The sequence below is a fragment of the Sycon ciliatum genome, chromosome 3 (genome assembly GCF_964019385.1).
Source record: "Sycon ciliatum chromosome 3, ocSycCili1.1, whole genome shotgun sequence".
NCBI classification, from domain to species: domain Eukaryota; kingdom Metazoa; phylum Porifera; class Calcarea; order Leucosolenida; family Sycettidae; genus Sycon; species Sycon ciliatum.
Window position 1 is genome coordinate 25,539,358 of NC_088645.1, and position 17,557 is coordinate 25,556,914.

The following is a 17,557-nucleotide window of genomic DNA, read 5'->3' on the forward strand; positions in this document are numbered from 1 at the left end:
GTTGTGTTGACACAGCCTACTGTGAGTATACAAATTGTCGGCCTATTCAAACTGCGGCCTCCCAGGGCTAAAGCCCTTTTCGACCGCATCACATTTTCGGCCTGTACTGCTGCCGCTTGTATACACTGTCACACTGAGCCTTGCAAAAGAGAATTTCGGTCGCAACACATTTTCGGCCAAACATGACCAGGCCGACAATAGCCGAAAATAAATATGCGACGAATATTTGTTGACTTTAACCCAGTAGTTATCTGCACTCTAGAGACCGAGTGGATTTATGAAGCAGTCTACAGCAGATTATTGCGCATAATTTTTCAATTATTTCCTACTAAATTTTATCAACACATAATATGCGGATAAATCCTCTCTAAAAATTAAAAAAAACTCTGGTTTCTTGAGAACATGAGGGTAAGCAGTGGCCGAGGTTGGCCAGAGAGCGCTCGTGGTGGAGGTAGAACAAATTCTCTGGTTTCCCCCTTGAAAATAAGAGCATAGCTGTAACTAGTGTGCCAGTGAGCAGCATAGACGTGCACTGCCACAGTACATGCCGTAGTGCATTTACACAGCAGCAGACACATGCAGTACATTGGCATTGGCAAAGCATGGACTCACACAGACATACACGTACCGTAGTGCATTGGTACAGTATAGACTGAGTCACTCATACACTCATACACACACACACACACACATACCGCAGTGCATTTTCACAGCAGACATGCAGCTCATTGGCAAAGCATGGACTCACACAGACATACATAGCATTGGCAGCAAAACAGAAAACTAACTTTGGACATGCTATGCACAGTCTATTAGTGGCTATCGACAACGGCTGTGTGCCTTGGTGCCACGCGGGTAGATGTATGCACGAGCGTGGATGAGCAAGGTATGCAAGAGCATAGAATCGGTACAGGAGTGTGCAATACACCTCAGTGACCTGGATGGTACTAGTACTTCCGATATGCACGTACAAGCGAGAGCGTCCTTTGACATGACCTCCACCGGTGACTTCGCCACGCTCGTGTACGACTATTGAGTCCAAAAAATACTACTCCATGTATACACAGCCACCTGGTTGTGACTGTTGATGGTCGGCAGGACCCTGCTCTTGCTACTGATGGCAGTATCCACTCACAGTGACACCGTGAGCATCCACCCACAGCAACACCATGCAGTCAGTGACTGTACGTGAGCCTGGCCGTTCACTGGACTGGACAATGCCGCTGATTTGCTTGTCTTGCGAGCAGATTGGCGCTGGTTCAGCGTGGCCCATTCGGCAGGGGCAAAGAAACGTAGTGCCCTGCCTGTCAGTTTCGCCACAGTCTATGATACACCAACCCATACAGAGTGGTTGGTGTAGAATTTGCTGGTGCTGCAGCACCCTGTTTCAAAGCAGCAGGGTATCGATGATACGTCAGTCATCAATATGCCAACAGGTGCTTCGGTAATCATCATCGTCCAAGCCCCGAGGATTGTAATTCGTCTGGCATTGGTATTGAATAAACCTTGAACTGCGTTGCTCCTCATCCCAGCACACGCACGTGTCTATCCGTCGTTTCGCACTCTCACACGCTTTCCCTTGCTCTCTTGTCGCAGCTTCTTGATGAAAGAGACTTCAGACCGGTTGCCTACGCCATAGTTCAGCAGCAGTTCGTTGTCGTCACTGAGCTTGGTCTGACCGATGGCCAAGTGATAGGACTTCCAAACGTGCCTCCAGCTTACCGGCATAGTTCTGTTGGCGCGTCGCAGCTGCGACCCCAGGTGTAGGCGAATGGAGCGCTTCAGGTCGATCACCCTGGAGCCTTGCATCACCGGAATTGGCACAGTGCTGTCGTCCAGTTTGCGCAGAAACACCGTCACCGCCTTGCCCTGGTGCAGGGCTAGCTGCAGGCGAGCTTCTTCCAGCACCACGTCTCCGGGTAGATAGGACAGGGCCGGGTCCGACGCGATCAGCCGCGAAACACCAAGGCGAAATGTCTCCATGGCGTCGGTGTGCGATATTGCACTCTGATCAGCCACCACCGCATCCCCATGTGGAGAATCATCCTCAGCAGTTTGTTCCGACATCACCAAATGCTACCTGACCTATAATGTCTGAGAAGCAGTCCAAACGCTCCCCGGCCTTGGAGCATCACACCTGGAACGACAATGTTTGTGCTTTCTAACTTTGTCTTCGAGTTTGCAAAACACGACACTATTTTTTTTTTGAAAAAAACAAGCATCTTTGAAGCTTCCCGGGTTTCCATGGAAAAGAGAAGGATGAAGAGGGAAAGACTTGAAAAAATTATTGTGAAAGTAATTTTTTGAAATGAATTCAGTCTCCCACTAGTAGTGCACTGTTTGTTTTTGTTTCTGTATTGCTCATTGGCATTGTTGTCCAAATGAAACGAAACACCTCTGGTTTGCTTGAGGAGCATCTCTTGCAACGTTAGTCTTGCTGTCGACGTTGTCGAGCAGCATGTTGCGAAGCTCAGAGCCTTCATCGAAAGCTGAGTGAATCGAATAGTAAATTGTATGGTCTATTATTGATTATCGCGTTGATAATTTTCATTGTGGAATAAACATGAAGACTGTGCTAATGGTGGCGGAGAAGCCGTCGCTGGCTACTTCCTTGGCTAAAATTCTCTCCCATGGCCAGAGTACGTCGCGCAAGAGCAGCTGTCGGGCCTGCCAGGTTCATGAGTATACTGGCAAATTTCATGGCGAGCCTGTCTACTTCAAGATGACGTCGGTGTGCGGTCACGTGCTCTCGCTGGACTTCGAGGCGCGGTTCAACAACTGGGACAAGGTGGATCCGGTGGAGCTGTTCTCCGCGCCGACGGAGAAGAAAGAGGCCAGTCCCGACCTGAACATGGAACGGTTTCTGGCGCAGGAGGCGCGCGGCGTCGACTACCTGGTTCTCTGGCTCGACTGCGACAAGGAAGGCGAGAACATCTGCTTCGAGGTGATCAACGCCGTGAAGCGGTCGATGAACGGCGGCGGGCGCATGTCGTCCGTGTACCGTGCGCGCTTCTCGGCGATCACAGACACGGAGATCCGCCAGGCCATGCAGAACCTGGCGCGGCCGAACGAGAACGAGGCGCGCGCCGTGGACGCGCGCCAGGAGCTGGACCTGCGTATCGGCTGCGCGTTCACGCGCTACCAGACGCGCTTCTTCCAGGGCAAGTACGGAGACCTGGACAGCACTCTGATCTCATTCGGGCCGTGCCAGACGCCCACGCTGGCGTTCTGCGTGGAGCGGCACGACAGCATTCAGACGTTCAAGCCGGAGGCGTTCTGGCGCCTGGACGTGCGCGTGCAGTGCGGCGAGCATCGCGTGCTCTCGCTCGACTGGGAGCGAGGCCGCATGTTTGACCGCGAGGCGGTGCAGATGTTTGCGGGCGTGGTGCGTGCCGAGAGTTCCGCCACCGTGCTCAGCGTGCAGCGGCGCGAGAAGGTCAAACAACGGCCGGTGGCGCTCAACACCGTTGAGATGCTGCGCGTGGCCAGTGCAGGTAAGCAGCGTAGCAGCAATCAGGCAGCATTGCGAGCATGACCATCCCCCGTATGTGTTTTTACCCTGCAGTGGTTGAGGATGGGATTTCTCCTTTCAGTGGTCGAGGATGGGATTCCTCTTGCAGTGGGTGAGGATAAGATTCCTCTTGCAGTGGGTGAGGATGGGATTTCCCCGTACGGTGCTATGCAGGAAGGGGGGGGGGGGGGCTATCCAACCGTTGCGGAAGAGTGAAGTTACACCGTTTTAACATGTATGCTTGGTGCTGCCAGTGGGTAGCCAGGTTTTGGGGGCCTGAGTTAACTGTCAGCAGGTTGTCAAGCACATGAGCAACACCCCACTGTTTGTACATGCATCCATCAGGTCTGCAGCGAGGGCCACAATCTGCAGCACCCGAATGCGAGTGCTGACATGCTTTGGCACACTCTTTGCACCAGACTGGCTGGCTGGCTGACTTGTACTTACTCCAACTTATTAAGACATGCGCTTCAGTTTTGAGTGCTGAGGATTTTTACATTACCTTTCTTCAATCCAAGCATGCAAAGTTGGGCTCTCCGCTGCATATGACACTTCAGGCTCACCAAACTTTTGGGCATGGCACATCATCATAGTGAACAGAAGAAAACTAGACGCAAACAACCAAAGAATTGAGTAGATATGCTGTTTGGTGCTGTAGGGAAATGATCAGAAGAGTGTGAAGGAAAACGAAATGTGCCAGATAGGTGTGTATGTGTGGAGAGCAGCAGCACTGGTGAAAAGTGATGGGAGGAAGGGTGGGAGAGAAGTAGAGAGCTGTGTCTGTGTGTGAATATATTAGAGCGACCTAGAAATAGAATGATGTGTAGCTGGAGCCAAACATGCGAAGCCAAAGATGAGGACAGTACAATTGGATTGGATTGGATTGGATTTTTATTTATAGTGCAACCAGCTAGCACACACATACACCAAACATTGTGCCAGTATGTACAACATCGCAGTCTCTTTTAGCACCAACATACTTCATACTTTGCAAATATTTGTCCTCATCTTTGAGTTCACAATCATAGCTCCAGCTACTCTTCATTCTATTTCTAGGTGGCGCTACCACATTCATTTACACAAAGACAAGACACGGCCTTCCACTTCCCTCCCTGCCTTTCTCCCAACACCTTTCACCAACGTTGCTACTCTCAACACATACCCACCTATCAGGCACACTTTGTTTTTCTTCACATTCTTCTCCTCACTTTCCTGTGGCACCAAACAGCATATCTACTCAATTCTTTTTTTTTCTTTTTTCTCCAGTAATTTTTCTTCATTAGAGAATGTATGGTAGAGTTTGTAGTGTTTCTTCACTAGAGAATTTATGATAGAGTTTGTCCTGGCTCCAATACATGGCGTGATGTAAGACGATGTTGTCACCAGGGTTTTTGGTGTCGTTGCACGCCTCGGAAAGGAAGCTCCACACAATCGTCACTTTCTTCACAGGGTGCTCACGAGTCTTAGGACATCGTCACCAAACCAGCAATGTGTGCGTGTGTGTGCGTGTATGTGCATGCGTGTGTGTGCTGTATCTATTCGTGTGTGTATGACGTACAGGTTTGGGCATTGGTCCATCCACGACAATGATGGTGGCTGAGCGTCTCTACACGCAGGGCTACATCAGCTACCCGCGAACAGAGACCACATCGTACTCGAGCACATTTGACTTGAAGGCAGCTATTCGACCACTGGAGCGGGTGGGTACTATTGCTAGATTGATGTCCTTTGACTTTTGAGTAGTGTTGAAACGATCTCACTGGGTACTCGTTAGCTCGCTCGCCAGAAACTCGGCTCGTTTGTGCGGCCAGCTCGTTTGCACTAACGTATACCGTACTCCGTACACATGGCAGTGCATGTCGACCGGGGAGTCGTAGAATATTTTACGACTCCCTGGTCGATCGAGAGTCCAGTCCCGCGCAAAGTGAAAATCACTCGCAGTTACAGTGACTGTATACCTGCACGACATGTCAACACTGAGTTGTTTCAGTTGTCGTTGCAGCTTTGGTGGACTCCATTCATGTCTTGTTCCGCATCTGCTGACCTGTCACAGGACATGCTTCTGTAAACTCTCCATTCGAGTGAAAGTTGCGTTCAGTTGTTTGGAAGTTTTCTCCTGCGATGCAGCGAAGAAGAGGGCTACTTGCAATCTTTGAAAAAAAACGGTCTATTCTTTCAAAGGCAAAGACGGCGCTGAAAAGACATCTCAACACCAAATAGCAGTCCGAAGTGAAGCAGCAGCAACCCCAAATGCCGGCGGTGATAATTTGAACCAGCTGAAAAAAATCGAACTTGGAAAAAAATATTTAACCCTTTATTACCGGCCTGCAGACTTTCGATCATATATGATCGAAAGTCTGTAAGCCAGCAATATCATTGTAACTCCATCATTTCTTGTGCGAATTCAACAATCGAAAGGTCTATTTGGTAGCGGAAACTCCAAGCTATCCAATGCAACAATCGCCGAAGAGTTACGATGTCGGATGCCAGAGATATCGCGCGCCGTATTCTCATCTCGGCAAATTCAAATTTTTGATCGATCACTTCGCCATTTTTGGGGAAAATCCCTTTTCGTGTGCTCTTTGAGCGACTAAGCACATGATAATGACGTAGTTGGCTGAAGTTTGAATCGTCTCAAACAAATTTGAGCGTTCTGCGATGAAGGAGAGTGGAATGGCGTTGATGGGACGAATTTGCTTGCATATCAGGCTTGGAGACGACTTTGCTGTGTTACTGCGCCTGATTTGTGGCGCCTGGATAATGGAGCTTGGTACCCTGGCGTTGCTCTCGCCAAGAGCTTTCCAACGAGCCCTAGATTGTGAAAATCAAGTGAAGGAGACCAAAGTTATGACCTGGTGAAGTTGGAAATTGTGCTGAAATTCGTAATTCTGGTGCATGCTGTGCAAGTAATCCGGTAATAAAGGGTTAAAAATCGTATTTGCCACAACAATGAAACTTGTTAGCTCGCTCGATGGCTTGCTCGTTTGTTATAGATACGCTCGTTTCAGCACTTCTTTTTGAGTGCAGCTCCATTACAACTTACCTCCATTTCCTAGCACAGAGTTCGGCTACAGTCAGACCGTTCTAGACCGGCGGCATCCGTTAGGCACATTTCTGCTGGATCGCGGAGGGTGCTGGATTAATCCTTTAATTGGCCCACTAAGGACCAATAAGAACAGGTCATTTTACTGAAAACATGAGACCTCTAAGAGTCCGTAACTTCGGCGTCCATGCTCCAAATTTCATGGTCTTTATTTCCCTGGAAAGCTACTGCGGCAAGGAAAACAATGAGCTAGAGCCGAAGTCTTATAAGCTCGGAAACCAGCTTTGGAGCCAAGCGTATCTGTCACAAAGCAGCCGCGCAAATCTAAGAAACCTTACTTTTACCCGCCTTACCACTTTCCTTTCTCGCGTCCAACTCGTATATTTTGTAGGGGTGAAAGTTAGCACTGAGATCCCGAGTTCGAGTACTCTGATTTTCTCTGATCGAATATTCGAGTATTCTTCACCTCCTAACAATTGCACACCAAGAGCCTTAAAACCACATGATACAACCCTGATTGAACCGAGCGGCAGTCATTTTTCTCGGGTATATTGGTTGGGTCATTTGGGCTCTCTCTATTCGTGTACGAATGTTCACCACACAGTCTACACATCAATATCTGCCGACTACTGCTCTGAAACTTCAGATTTCTGTGGTAAATGCGTACATGTACTCTGATTTATTCCGAGTACGATTATTTTTGAGAAAAAAAAACGAGCGAGTACTCGAATATTCGGTATAATTGTTTCACCCCTAATATTTTGTGAACACTCCCGTCGGTCCACTGCTCGATTTGAACCAAGGTTGTCATGGCATCACGCGACAAAAAGTGCAAAAATATAGAAAATCAAGTGCTCACGCATTGCGCAACAAGTCTTTTTGAGATAGGGTGATGTTCTTCAGGTTCGAAACAATGGGATGAGTTGATGAGTGTTTTTTTTTAATTACAAGCAATTGTGATATGCGGCCACCTTCCGCCCCCCCCCCCCCCCCCCCCCCTTCACACACACCTTTCGTAGCAGAGAAGCCGCTGGCAAAGTGGCAATGCTGTGGTCGTCGATACTTACGAAAGTCACGACACTGAAACCTGTCATGTGCTGTGTGTTGCTACCGAATATGTACCGTAGTGTCTTGTATAAAAGCCTGTTTTGAACACAAGCCTGATTTTTCGAGGTGCGCTGTCGGCACATAAGCCTGATTTTAGTGTTGACATGCATAGAAAATACCTGTCTTGTATAGAAGCCGGTCTCATATAGAAGCCTGCAAAGTTTGTACACGACTTTACGGTATGCTTGCCCGTTGTTGCTGTTTGTCGTGCAGGTACGCGGCATGGGCGAAGCGGTGCGCGATCTCCTGTCGAGCGGCGGAGGTCACGCGCGCGGTGGACACGACGTGGGCGACCATCCGCCCATCACGCCACTGCGTGCGGCCGGCGAGGAGGAACTGGGCGGCGACGCATGGAGACTCTACCAGTACGTGGTCGCCCACTTCCTGGCGTCGGTCAGCGCGGACTGTCGCTATGCCGCCACCACGCTCGAGCTGCGCATCGCCGGCGAGCTGTTTAGCATGACGGGCAAGAAGGTGATCAAGCCGGGCTTCACGGCACTGCTGCCCAGCCACGCTATCCGCGACGACGAGACCGTGCCGGATCTGGCCAGCGGTGCGCAGCTCCCCGTCAAGGATGTGCGCGTGGCAGACGGACAGACGAGCCCGCCGGATTACCTCACCGAGTCGGAGCTCATCTCGCTCATGGAGCAGCACGGTATCGGCACCGACGCCAGCATCCCCGTGCACATCAACAACATCTGCCAGCGTAACTACGTGACCGTGACGGCCGGCCGACGCCTGCAGCCTACGCCGCTCGGCATCGTACTGGTGCATGGCTACCAGAAGATCGACCGCGACCTGGTGCAGGCCAACATGAGAGGCGCCATCGAGAAGCAGCTCAACCTGATCGCCGCCGGCCAGGCCGACTTTGACGCCGTACTGGAGCACACGCTGGCCACGTTCCGCGCCAAGTTCCAGTACTTTGTGGCACAGATCGCCGGCATGGATCAGCTGTTCGAGGTGACGTTCTCCAAACTGGCCGAGAGCGGGCGCCCGCTGTCGCGCTGCGGCAAGTGCATGCGCTACATGAAGTACATCTCTGCCAAGCCGCAGCGCTTGTACTGCGCACAGTGCGACGAGACGCACGCCCTGCCGCCCAACGGCTCCATCAAGCTGAACAAGGAGATCAAGTGCCCGCTGGACAACTTTGAGCTGGTGCTGTGGTCGGCCGGCGGCCGTGGCAAGACCTACTCGCTGTGCCCTTACTGCTACAGTCATCCGCCGTTCCCGGGCATGAAGCGCGCCTCGTCCTGCATCCAGTGCTACCACCCCACGTGCGCGCTCGCGCTGCCCAAGCTGGCGGTGGCGGCGTGCGACGAGTGCGAGGACGGCTCGCTCGTCATCGACCCCAACTCCGGGCCCAAGTGGAAGATGTTCTGCAACACGGTGGCGTGCAACGTGCTGCTGCACCTGTGCGCCGACGCCTTCTCCGTTACCGTGTGCGAGGACGCGCTGTGCGAGGTGTGCGACGCCAAGCTCCTCTCCGTCCAGTTCCACAAGGACAAGACGCCGCTGGGCGACGGCGAGACCAAGCGCGTGGCCTGCATGTTCTGCGACGCGCTGCTCTCCTCGCTCGTCCGCTGGGAGCACGCCGTCGCCAAGCACCCCATGCACAGGAGAGGCGGCGGCGGAAAACGCCGCGGCGGTGGCGGACACAAGCGCCGCTCCAACAAGCCCAAGGACAAGATGGCTGCGCTGGAGGCGTACTTCGTTTGACGGCTCGAGTCACCGGTGCTCGCGTGCGCAATACTCACCATCGAAGGTGATCCTCGCCGTCCTATGCAGCACTCTTTATCCGCTAACAAAACTGTTGAGTTCTGTTGTGTTTTATCCATGATCCATGCATACATTCATCTGAGCTTCCATCTCCTGTACAAAGGCGGCGAACATACCGTGTTTTATCTGCTACTATGATGTAGCCGTGGCTTATTTTTGTTCGATATTCTCTCGTGTGCCTTCCACCCCCAAACTGCTCTCTGCTCCCCGGGCCTTGTTGTTTCATTCTCTCTAATTTGCTCTGGTCTGTCTGTCTGTCGGATGTAACAAGGCAATGTTGTCATGGAGAGCAGCTGGTCTGCTTCAAGGATATCATCAGTTAAAAGTATCACATTGGGAAAAAAAGGTGATCTCTTGATCACTTTCAATTCCTTTTTCTTCCGTCATCTTATCTTTCGCAGTTTGTTACATTGAAACCTGTGCAGGCGCAGTATTACGTTTACATCTTCCTCTTTACAAGACCCTGTTGGTCCGTTTGTGCTGGTTTTCTTTTCTTTCCCCTATCTCCACCCAATGCTGATGGATACGTACATTCAGACGTTGTGTTCTTCACAGTGTTGTTGCTGTTCGTTCCATGATCGTGACTTTGCATGCGTGTGTGTGTGCGTCGCGGCGCCCCAGTCATGGTCCCAGGAAGAGATGGCGGGATGTCGCTAGATCTGACCTGACCGTGGCGGGGATCCCGGAAAGTGACTGGTGTGATGTGGCACAAGACAGGGGAGAGTGGAGGAAGTTGTCTCGTCGTCCTCCTCCGCCAGAGCCAGCGAAGAGTTTTCAGTGCATGTGTGGACTAACATTTCACCTGGCGAGTGACTTGAAGCGTCACTCCCCATATTGCTCAGCTCGCACGCTATCATCGCACTAGCGATGGGCATCCAAGGCCCAAGGTGTTTGTCTTACTGGCACGAGTGAAATCATCAAGCCCACCGCAACCGAGAATATTCATCTGTGTCTGCAGACGCGACTTTAGTCGTTCCGATGACAATCTCATTGTCATGTCTCGACACGGGAATCCCTGTCTTCCCGGAGAGGTAAACAAAATTAATCATGGATTCATGGTACAAGGGTCAAGTCCTGCAACCCACAGCAGAAAGGTGGTTCTTGAGTCTCTTAACCTGCTCGCTACACAGATGCATAATACCGGTACTTCTATAATAGTATTATTATCAAGCTATTGGCACATAAGGAAACTACTTGTACACCACCTGTCTACTCCTCTTTTCTTCTCCGAGGCTCCGAAACTCGACGCTTGCAATTCCCTAGTGCACTGTATTGCATGTAGTTTGAAATGCTCCGTGAGGTCCAAACTTCGACTGAAATGATTTCCATCGGCACAATGTGTGAACCCTGGCCGGAAGGGATGACGGTTGACGTTGGCACTATTATTATGTCGCTTGATGTATGCTAGTTGTGGTGCTGAAGGCCACAAACTCCGACTTTGGCTTTAACGAGCATGAATACCGTAAAATCGTGAGACTGTGCTTATAAAGGGGCCGTCCGTAAATATCGATGTTTTTTTAGAGACGATATTGGTGCTTCTCTCCCTTGACCCCCCCCCCCCTCCCCCCAGAAGACGCACATGTACATATGTACATCTAGATCATGGAATCAATATTTTTGGATGCTCATTTTTTTCCTTTTTTTGTCAATAATATGAACCCAAGAATTTTTTCAAATCCTTGTTCAGACAGTGAAGACTGGAAACTCTTGTGGAGTTCGTCCGTGTTTGTTCGCACTGCCTCTACGTCTTGAAAAAGGTCTCCTGCAGGCATCGTTCGGCCGATTTCCACAATCAATAACTCATTCTTTTGCTCTTGAAATTCGCCATGGGCGTACAGCTTCCAATTTTTGATTTTGTTCTTGTGTCGCGAGTTTTAGCTCCGCGAACGGAAGCTGGTTTCACATTTCTTGTATAGCCATGTAGACGTCCGCGTGCAGGGATCGGCGAAACTTCAGATATTTACATCGATATTTTTCTGATGCTCGAAAAGACGCACATGGCTCAAACCCCCTCCCCCCCAGACGCACCAATATCGTCTCTAAAAAAACATCGATATTTACGGACGGCCCCTAAAGTTGTAATGTTTCGAAAGGTGCTCTCAGTGTGCTAGTAATGGAGACCTGTGCTTACAACAGAGAATTATAGTTATGATTACGATAGGTTGGTCAGCAGACCGTTGCAAACCTTAGGCTGGTTAGCACACCACCGCAAACCAGCGCAATCACCATTAGGCCATAGGAAGGAAACAGTCCAAGAGCACACAAGCAAGACGTTAACTTGTATCCATCGACTAAGAAGGGATTATAATATATCGGTGTTCACCATCCTGTCCCTCCAAATGAGCGCGGCGGGATGCATTCTGTGTGCTGCATATCATCATTCTGCAGCTCTTGGAATACATCTTGTACCGTAGAGGATTAAACCTGGTCTGGAGTCATTGCAATGCCACACCGTGACTTCTTGCTTTTATGCCGCTATTGGAGTTCCAAAGACTGAGACTTCGGACTACTTTCCAGCACCGCATTAAACACCAGGACAGTGCCACCTGATGATATGCGGTTGATACTGGTAGATAGTCTTGGTACTGTTGTGCGGTCCAGCTGTCTTCCGCTATTATGGTGTCATCTTTTCTGGCTTGTCACAACCATTCTTCCAAAGCCTCTTTTACGGGCGAACAAAACACAATTTGCCATGGTGGAGGTGGAGGATTGGAAAACAACTGCCGTGATACTGAGCACGAAACGGGTAGAATGTGGTATTAAATGAGTGAGGACCGTATTCGTTCCTTCTTTTAGTCGTTGCACTTTTTTCTGATACATGCCGAGGCTAGCTGTATGCTCAGTCTGCGGCTAGCAGTATGCTCAGTCTATACATTCTTGATCTTCTCTTTTCTTTTTTTTCTTTTCTCTTTTTCTTTTTTAAATGTTTCACTGCCAGAAGTCGTCTTCAGATATGCCTGTTTGTTGTACGACTTTAAATAAATCCAACCAACCAACCACTGCCGGATTCTCTTCCCACCGCTCTGCTGGATTGTGGACTTGTGACAGGACTTGGTCGTGGGTGCTGCAACGAGCAGACACGCGTCAGCCGCTCGCGGTTGGCTGACCGTGAATGAGTACCAATAGTCTTGTTATAGGGCTTTACTTGGTAAGCTCATGAGCTCCACCATCGAGAAGCGTGCACGATGGCAGCCAGGTGTACTCGGACAAGATCATGAAGGTGCAATCCGCTCGTTCTTTAAAAAAATCCTGGAGTTCGTTCTTAAATCCAGGCTGGGGCGTTCCGGCTTAGATTTCCAGCCTGGACGTTCTTGGGCGCCACGTTCTTGGGCGTCCGAGTCTACTGTAGTGACTCAGTCTCCCTGGCCATGGCCATGGGTATAGCCCGATGAGTAACAACAAGACTAGTTAGTGTCAACTACCAACACCTATAGAATGGCAGACACCATCCGCATCGTCTGCCGGGCTTTCACCCTTTCCACCAGCCATGGATTCTCGGCCGCAAGGAGCTTTTCCTTTCATCGCGCAAGGATAGTCTAAGAGGTCCGGAGCAAGAAATCGAAAGTTGTAACACTTGTTTTGAAACGGCAAGAAAGGGTAGCAGCTACCGTTATAAAGAAATGTTCCAATGAGCAAAATATTTGAATGGATGATTCGCCAGAGTTATGAAACTGACTTGAGAATAATGGCTAATCCGAAAACTGGCAGTGACACATAAAGCAGCGGCGCATTCACACCCGGTCCTCCCTCCCCTCCTCTCCACCGCGTCCATTTTCAAGTGTTTCCTTTCAACCATCACCACCTTCGAAAACACTCACATATACATACTAGTAGATATAACTACATTGTCTATCCTAGAGGCTGTGCGCGTTAACCGGCAGTAGTGCTCAAACAATAACTATACACTCATACCTCCAGTTACATAAACCAGGATCACACCTGATGTCTGGCGCTGATCTTGCAAGTACATGCATAGAATCACCGCTTGATCTTTTTTGCGCTTAAATTCTCTGATTCCACTAGCACCTTACCACACTATATCAAGAACATTCATTGAGTTTTGTAATCATTGCTGTCTGATGATCGCCACAGGCGTGAAACTCTGAGTCACAGCCAATCCAAGCTCCGTATCCCATTCTATTCTTTTTGTATGAAGCTCTGCACCCCGGTGCATTGAGCACTCTTTCGCCGGAGGAGCACACCCAACAACTTTCCGTGTGTAACTATAACTTAACTATAACCTAGCTAGTGGAGTGTGTGACTAGTGATGTGTTTGCCACTGCATGCACTTCGTGACATGCTAGTGTATAGAGCTGCATAACGTTACACTACACACTACACTACACTGCTGCTATCGATGATAATTATTATTATCGCTACCTGTAGATGATCTACCTGCATGTGTGAGCTGTTACCGCTTGGTGAGTGGTGCTGTATTGAACCCTATGCTACTAGTACATGTATGTTATTACCACCTATTATTACTTATTAGTCCATGTATCCACTACTACCCAGGTACTCGCATCCTTCCCCTCGTCCCTGCTATTAGATAAACACGTTTATCTACTCTTGCTGCTAGCATGCTATGCATGATGAAGCCCTACTAGGCCCTCATGGATGAACACTTGGAAGAATTTCATTTGTAACGATGTAGCCAATGACCGGTGGCGAAAAGTGTACGGTGAATCTTTCTGCAACTATGGCAAGCTAAGGTTACACTGTGAAGTTTCAAAGGTCTTCTAGAAAGACAGAGCGTTGCCGAAAGTATTGATCTCGGGCATGCGCGGTATTCTACAGGCCGGCCTCCAAGACCATCGCCTGGTCAAGCCAGGCTTTACTACACCGGGCATGGCGTCACGGGTAGGTAGACGGAACAGACTGGCAGTATAGTAACTGATAAACATGACATACCGGTATTGTACATTGAAACTTTTGAAATCAGGGAGCAGTACTACGGTACACCCTGATTAAAAAATAAAAACCAATCAACCAACCAAAGATGTCTGTGTAGGGTATCGTCATCATCAGATTCTCACACAAGTTCTTGAACGAAGTCTAAAATGAGAAGAAGTGGATTTCATGTTCTAATCTGTCTGTGACATATTCAGTTTCCTTCGTTACCAAATTATGCCTGGCGTCGATCGACGTTGAACATGCACCATGAACCCCTCCCCTACGTGCTCGCCAATGCATGCTCCAACGCTTTTCACTGTTAAAATACACCAGGGGCCCGTAAATTACCGCAGTAACTCACACCTTCAATGTGCATGTGGTGAACCTCTTTATAGGCGACTAGCCTTTGGGGGGAGTTTGGCCCAACCTAATAATAATCGTTGGTTTGAGGGAAAGATGCAAACGGAAAAAGTCTGAAGAAAAAACGACTGTCACCACCGGACTCCAGGACTCGAGCCAGAGACCTTCGCTTGTAGCCAGCGCTGCTCTACTCAGTAAGCACCTGCTCTAGCTGCCATCTCACCAGAGACCGTTCAGCATTTTCTTCAGACTTCGGTCTTCAGCAGACTAACAGTTATTACATGTACATGTACATGTACATGTCGGCGGAGATTAATGGGCCCCACCACCACACTCCATCATTCACCCCAGTGTCTGGAGATATGTGGATTTTTGTAGGAAAAAAAGAAAAAAACAACATGTATAGCCAGTATTGGTATCAAGAGTATTTTAAGCTATTATACTCGTGTTGGTATCTACAGTTACCAGGTTACATGCAACATACATGTATACAGAATATACTAGATCTACAATGACGTACTCGCTTGCTCCCAACAGTTTTTGGTCAAGAATCGTAGCAAAAGCTTGCGGTGAGCCGCGGACTCACTGCATGCTCCAGCTCGAGCCGCGGTCACTATGGTAATGATGACGTTTCAAGCCGCGAAAGACGAGCAGCGGGGCAGCGGAGCCGCAGTGGAACCCGGCCCTTATCAAGAGATTATTGTTGTTATCCCTGTATCCATCCGTTTTATGTAACATGTGCAGTACTTGTGGTACTCATTTGACCTCATTCTATCAAGAGTCCATAGTGTGCACTCTTGATGCTATGAGTTTCATATTTTGGTCCCAAATGATCACGTGCATTCGCTTTTGGGTTGGACTCGTCGTACCGTACACAGTTGCCATGGTGACACATACACATTTTGAAGAATGCACCAGCTATTCGATCCTGTTCTAGATCGTACCAACCAGTAGTAGTAGTACTGTAGTAGTAGAATTTATTATTTTGATAGGGAAGGCCCTACAGACGTTGCCATCTTGTTACAGGGAACCCTAAGTGCTCTTTACAGAGCGAAACAAAAACGGATAGATGCTCAACCTGACGACACGAGACAGGCAGAGAATTCCACCTATCAGCGCCAAGGAAAGAAATAGAGAACATGCCATATCTAGTGGTAGCAGCGGGCAAAGAAAGTGAAGAGAATGATTGCCCTAGTGCGCCTCTCGACCAAACGCACCCCTACGTATAGTTTCAAATTATTATTAGTAATAATTAATTAAATTTTGAATAGGACAATCCCCACGGCCACAGGGTCTTTATTTGATCACGTACAGATTTGCGGAATAGTGAAAACGAGGCAAGAGCGAATGTCAGCTGGGAGAGAATTCCAGCGGTCAGAAGCCAGAAAGCTCAAAGCGAATAAGCCATAACGATTGCGTGCTTATACGCTTTGAGCTTTCTGGCCTTTTCAACTGCCATTTGCCCTGATCATGCCTCATGCGTGTTTTACAGCATAGTACGTTTCCGCTCATTTTCTTCTTCAACACACGCTAGCTGTATTACTTTTTGTTATTATTATTATTATTAAATTTTTGATAGGGCAATCCCCACAGGCCTAAGGCCTTTTGACAGGGTACCCTAAAAAATGAAGAACAGAATTACGGAAGGTATGCAAGGAAGAACTAGAGCGGACCTCCACTGGGAGGGCATTCCAGCGGTCAGAGCCAAGGAAAGTGACAGAAAATAAACCATAGCGTTCTTGCCCGTACAAGACTCAAGACTGACAAGAGGCTGTATGAGGTGATTTGGCTTTTTTGAACATTTGGCATTTTTTAACAAATGTGTAAAATTTGCTTTTCTTCTGACTGTTTCTCTGCTCCGGATGACTGTATTGAAACATGGGCACCGGGTGGTGGGCACTGGTGGCGAATGAGAGCCAGTTTATCGTAGATCAACATTGACCAGAACATTTGGTGCATATTATATAATTTAATTCTTCCTGCCACGTCGGTTAACTAGTGGTGGGTGCTTTGCCATTTTGTGTAAAATGTGTAAAATAAGCCCCAGAATGGACGAGGAGGGCAGTGAATTACTTCCGCAGGGCCTTTGGACGACGTCAGGCCGTCTTGCCATCACTAAAGACAATAACGAAGAACAGTAGGTAAAGGAATACACTCTGAGAGAACGAAAACATGGCTGCAATGCTATGCTACCTATCCAATTCTACCGTATGACATAGCCACTACATGTACATGTAGTCACAAAATATTAATTCAAAAACACGGCTTTCGCAGCATACAATGCAGTTGACAGATTAATTTTTCATCCACTAGCAATCCTTGAAGTGATATCTATAAGCTTCAGAACATTGATGACCGAATATCCCAGTTTGTGGCGCCATTTTACAAATTTGTTAAAAAATAGCACACCAATTATTTGAATCCTGAGAATACTATGAAAGTAGGACATGATTCAAGACACTTTCCAAAGTGGGATCATTCCCATTTTTTTAGACACCGGGCATGAAGGATAGCACTTCCACTTGCAACAATTCATTTGGCCGTAGCTTGCCTAGAAGTGGCTGAAAAAACGTCATTTTAAAGATCATGGCACGGACATAACACATGTGCTGTCCAAGAGTGCACAACCCGTCACGTGGCTAGGTACCCCGAGAAGTCATGTACTGTTGTTGTTGTTTATTTATTTTACATCGCAAGGCAAACGGGCAGTTCTGCCCAATATTATGGAAGCGATGACAACCAGTAAGAAGAGTCAGAAACTGTAAATCAACTAATTTTCGCTGGCGATTAATTTCGCTGATTTCGCCACTGGGTACCAACCGGCCAAAGTAAATTGCCGGCCAAAGTTGTCATAGTAGTGATGGAGG

At 48.7% G+C, this 17,557-nt stretch overlaps 2 protein-coding genes across 2 annotated transcripts; one reads left to right on the forward strand and one right to left on the reverse strand.

The window, feature by feature from the left end:
- Positions 1-197: 197 nt before the first annotated feature.
- On the reverse strand, positions 198-2,179 carry LOC135811895 (U11/U12 small nuclear ribonucleoprotein 25 kDa protein-like). Its single transcript, XM_065325136.1, has one exon. It carries the CDS (start codon positions 2,065-2,067, stop codon positions 1,546-1,548), a length of 522 nt encoding a protein of 173 aa, XP_065181208.1. The 5' UTR covers positions 2,068-2,179; the 3' UTR covers positions 198-1,545.
- Positions 2,180-2,323: 144 nt separating this feature from the next.
- LOC135811896 (DNA topoisomerase 3-beta-1-like) lies at positions 2,324-9,989 on the forward strand. The gene is made up of 3 exons (XM_065325137.1): positions 2,324-3,494; positions 5,072-5,211; positions 7,875-9,989. Exons 1-3 carry the CDS (start codon positions 2,564-2,566, stop codon positions 9,375-9,377), a joined length of 2,574 nt encoding a protein of 857 aa, XP_065181209.1. The 5' UTR covers positions 2,324-2,563; the 3' UTR covers positions 9,378-9,989.
- The last annotated feature ends 7,568 nt before the right edge of the window (positions 9,990-17,557 follow it).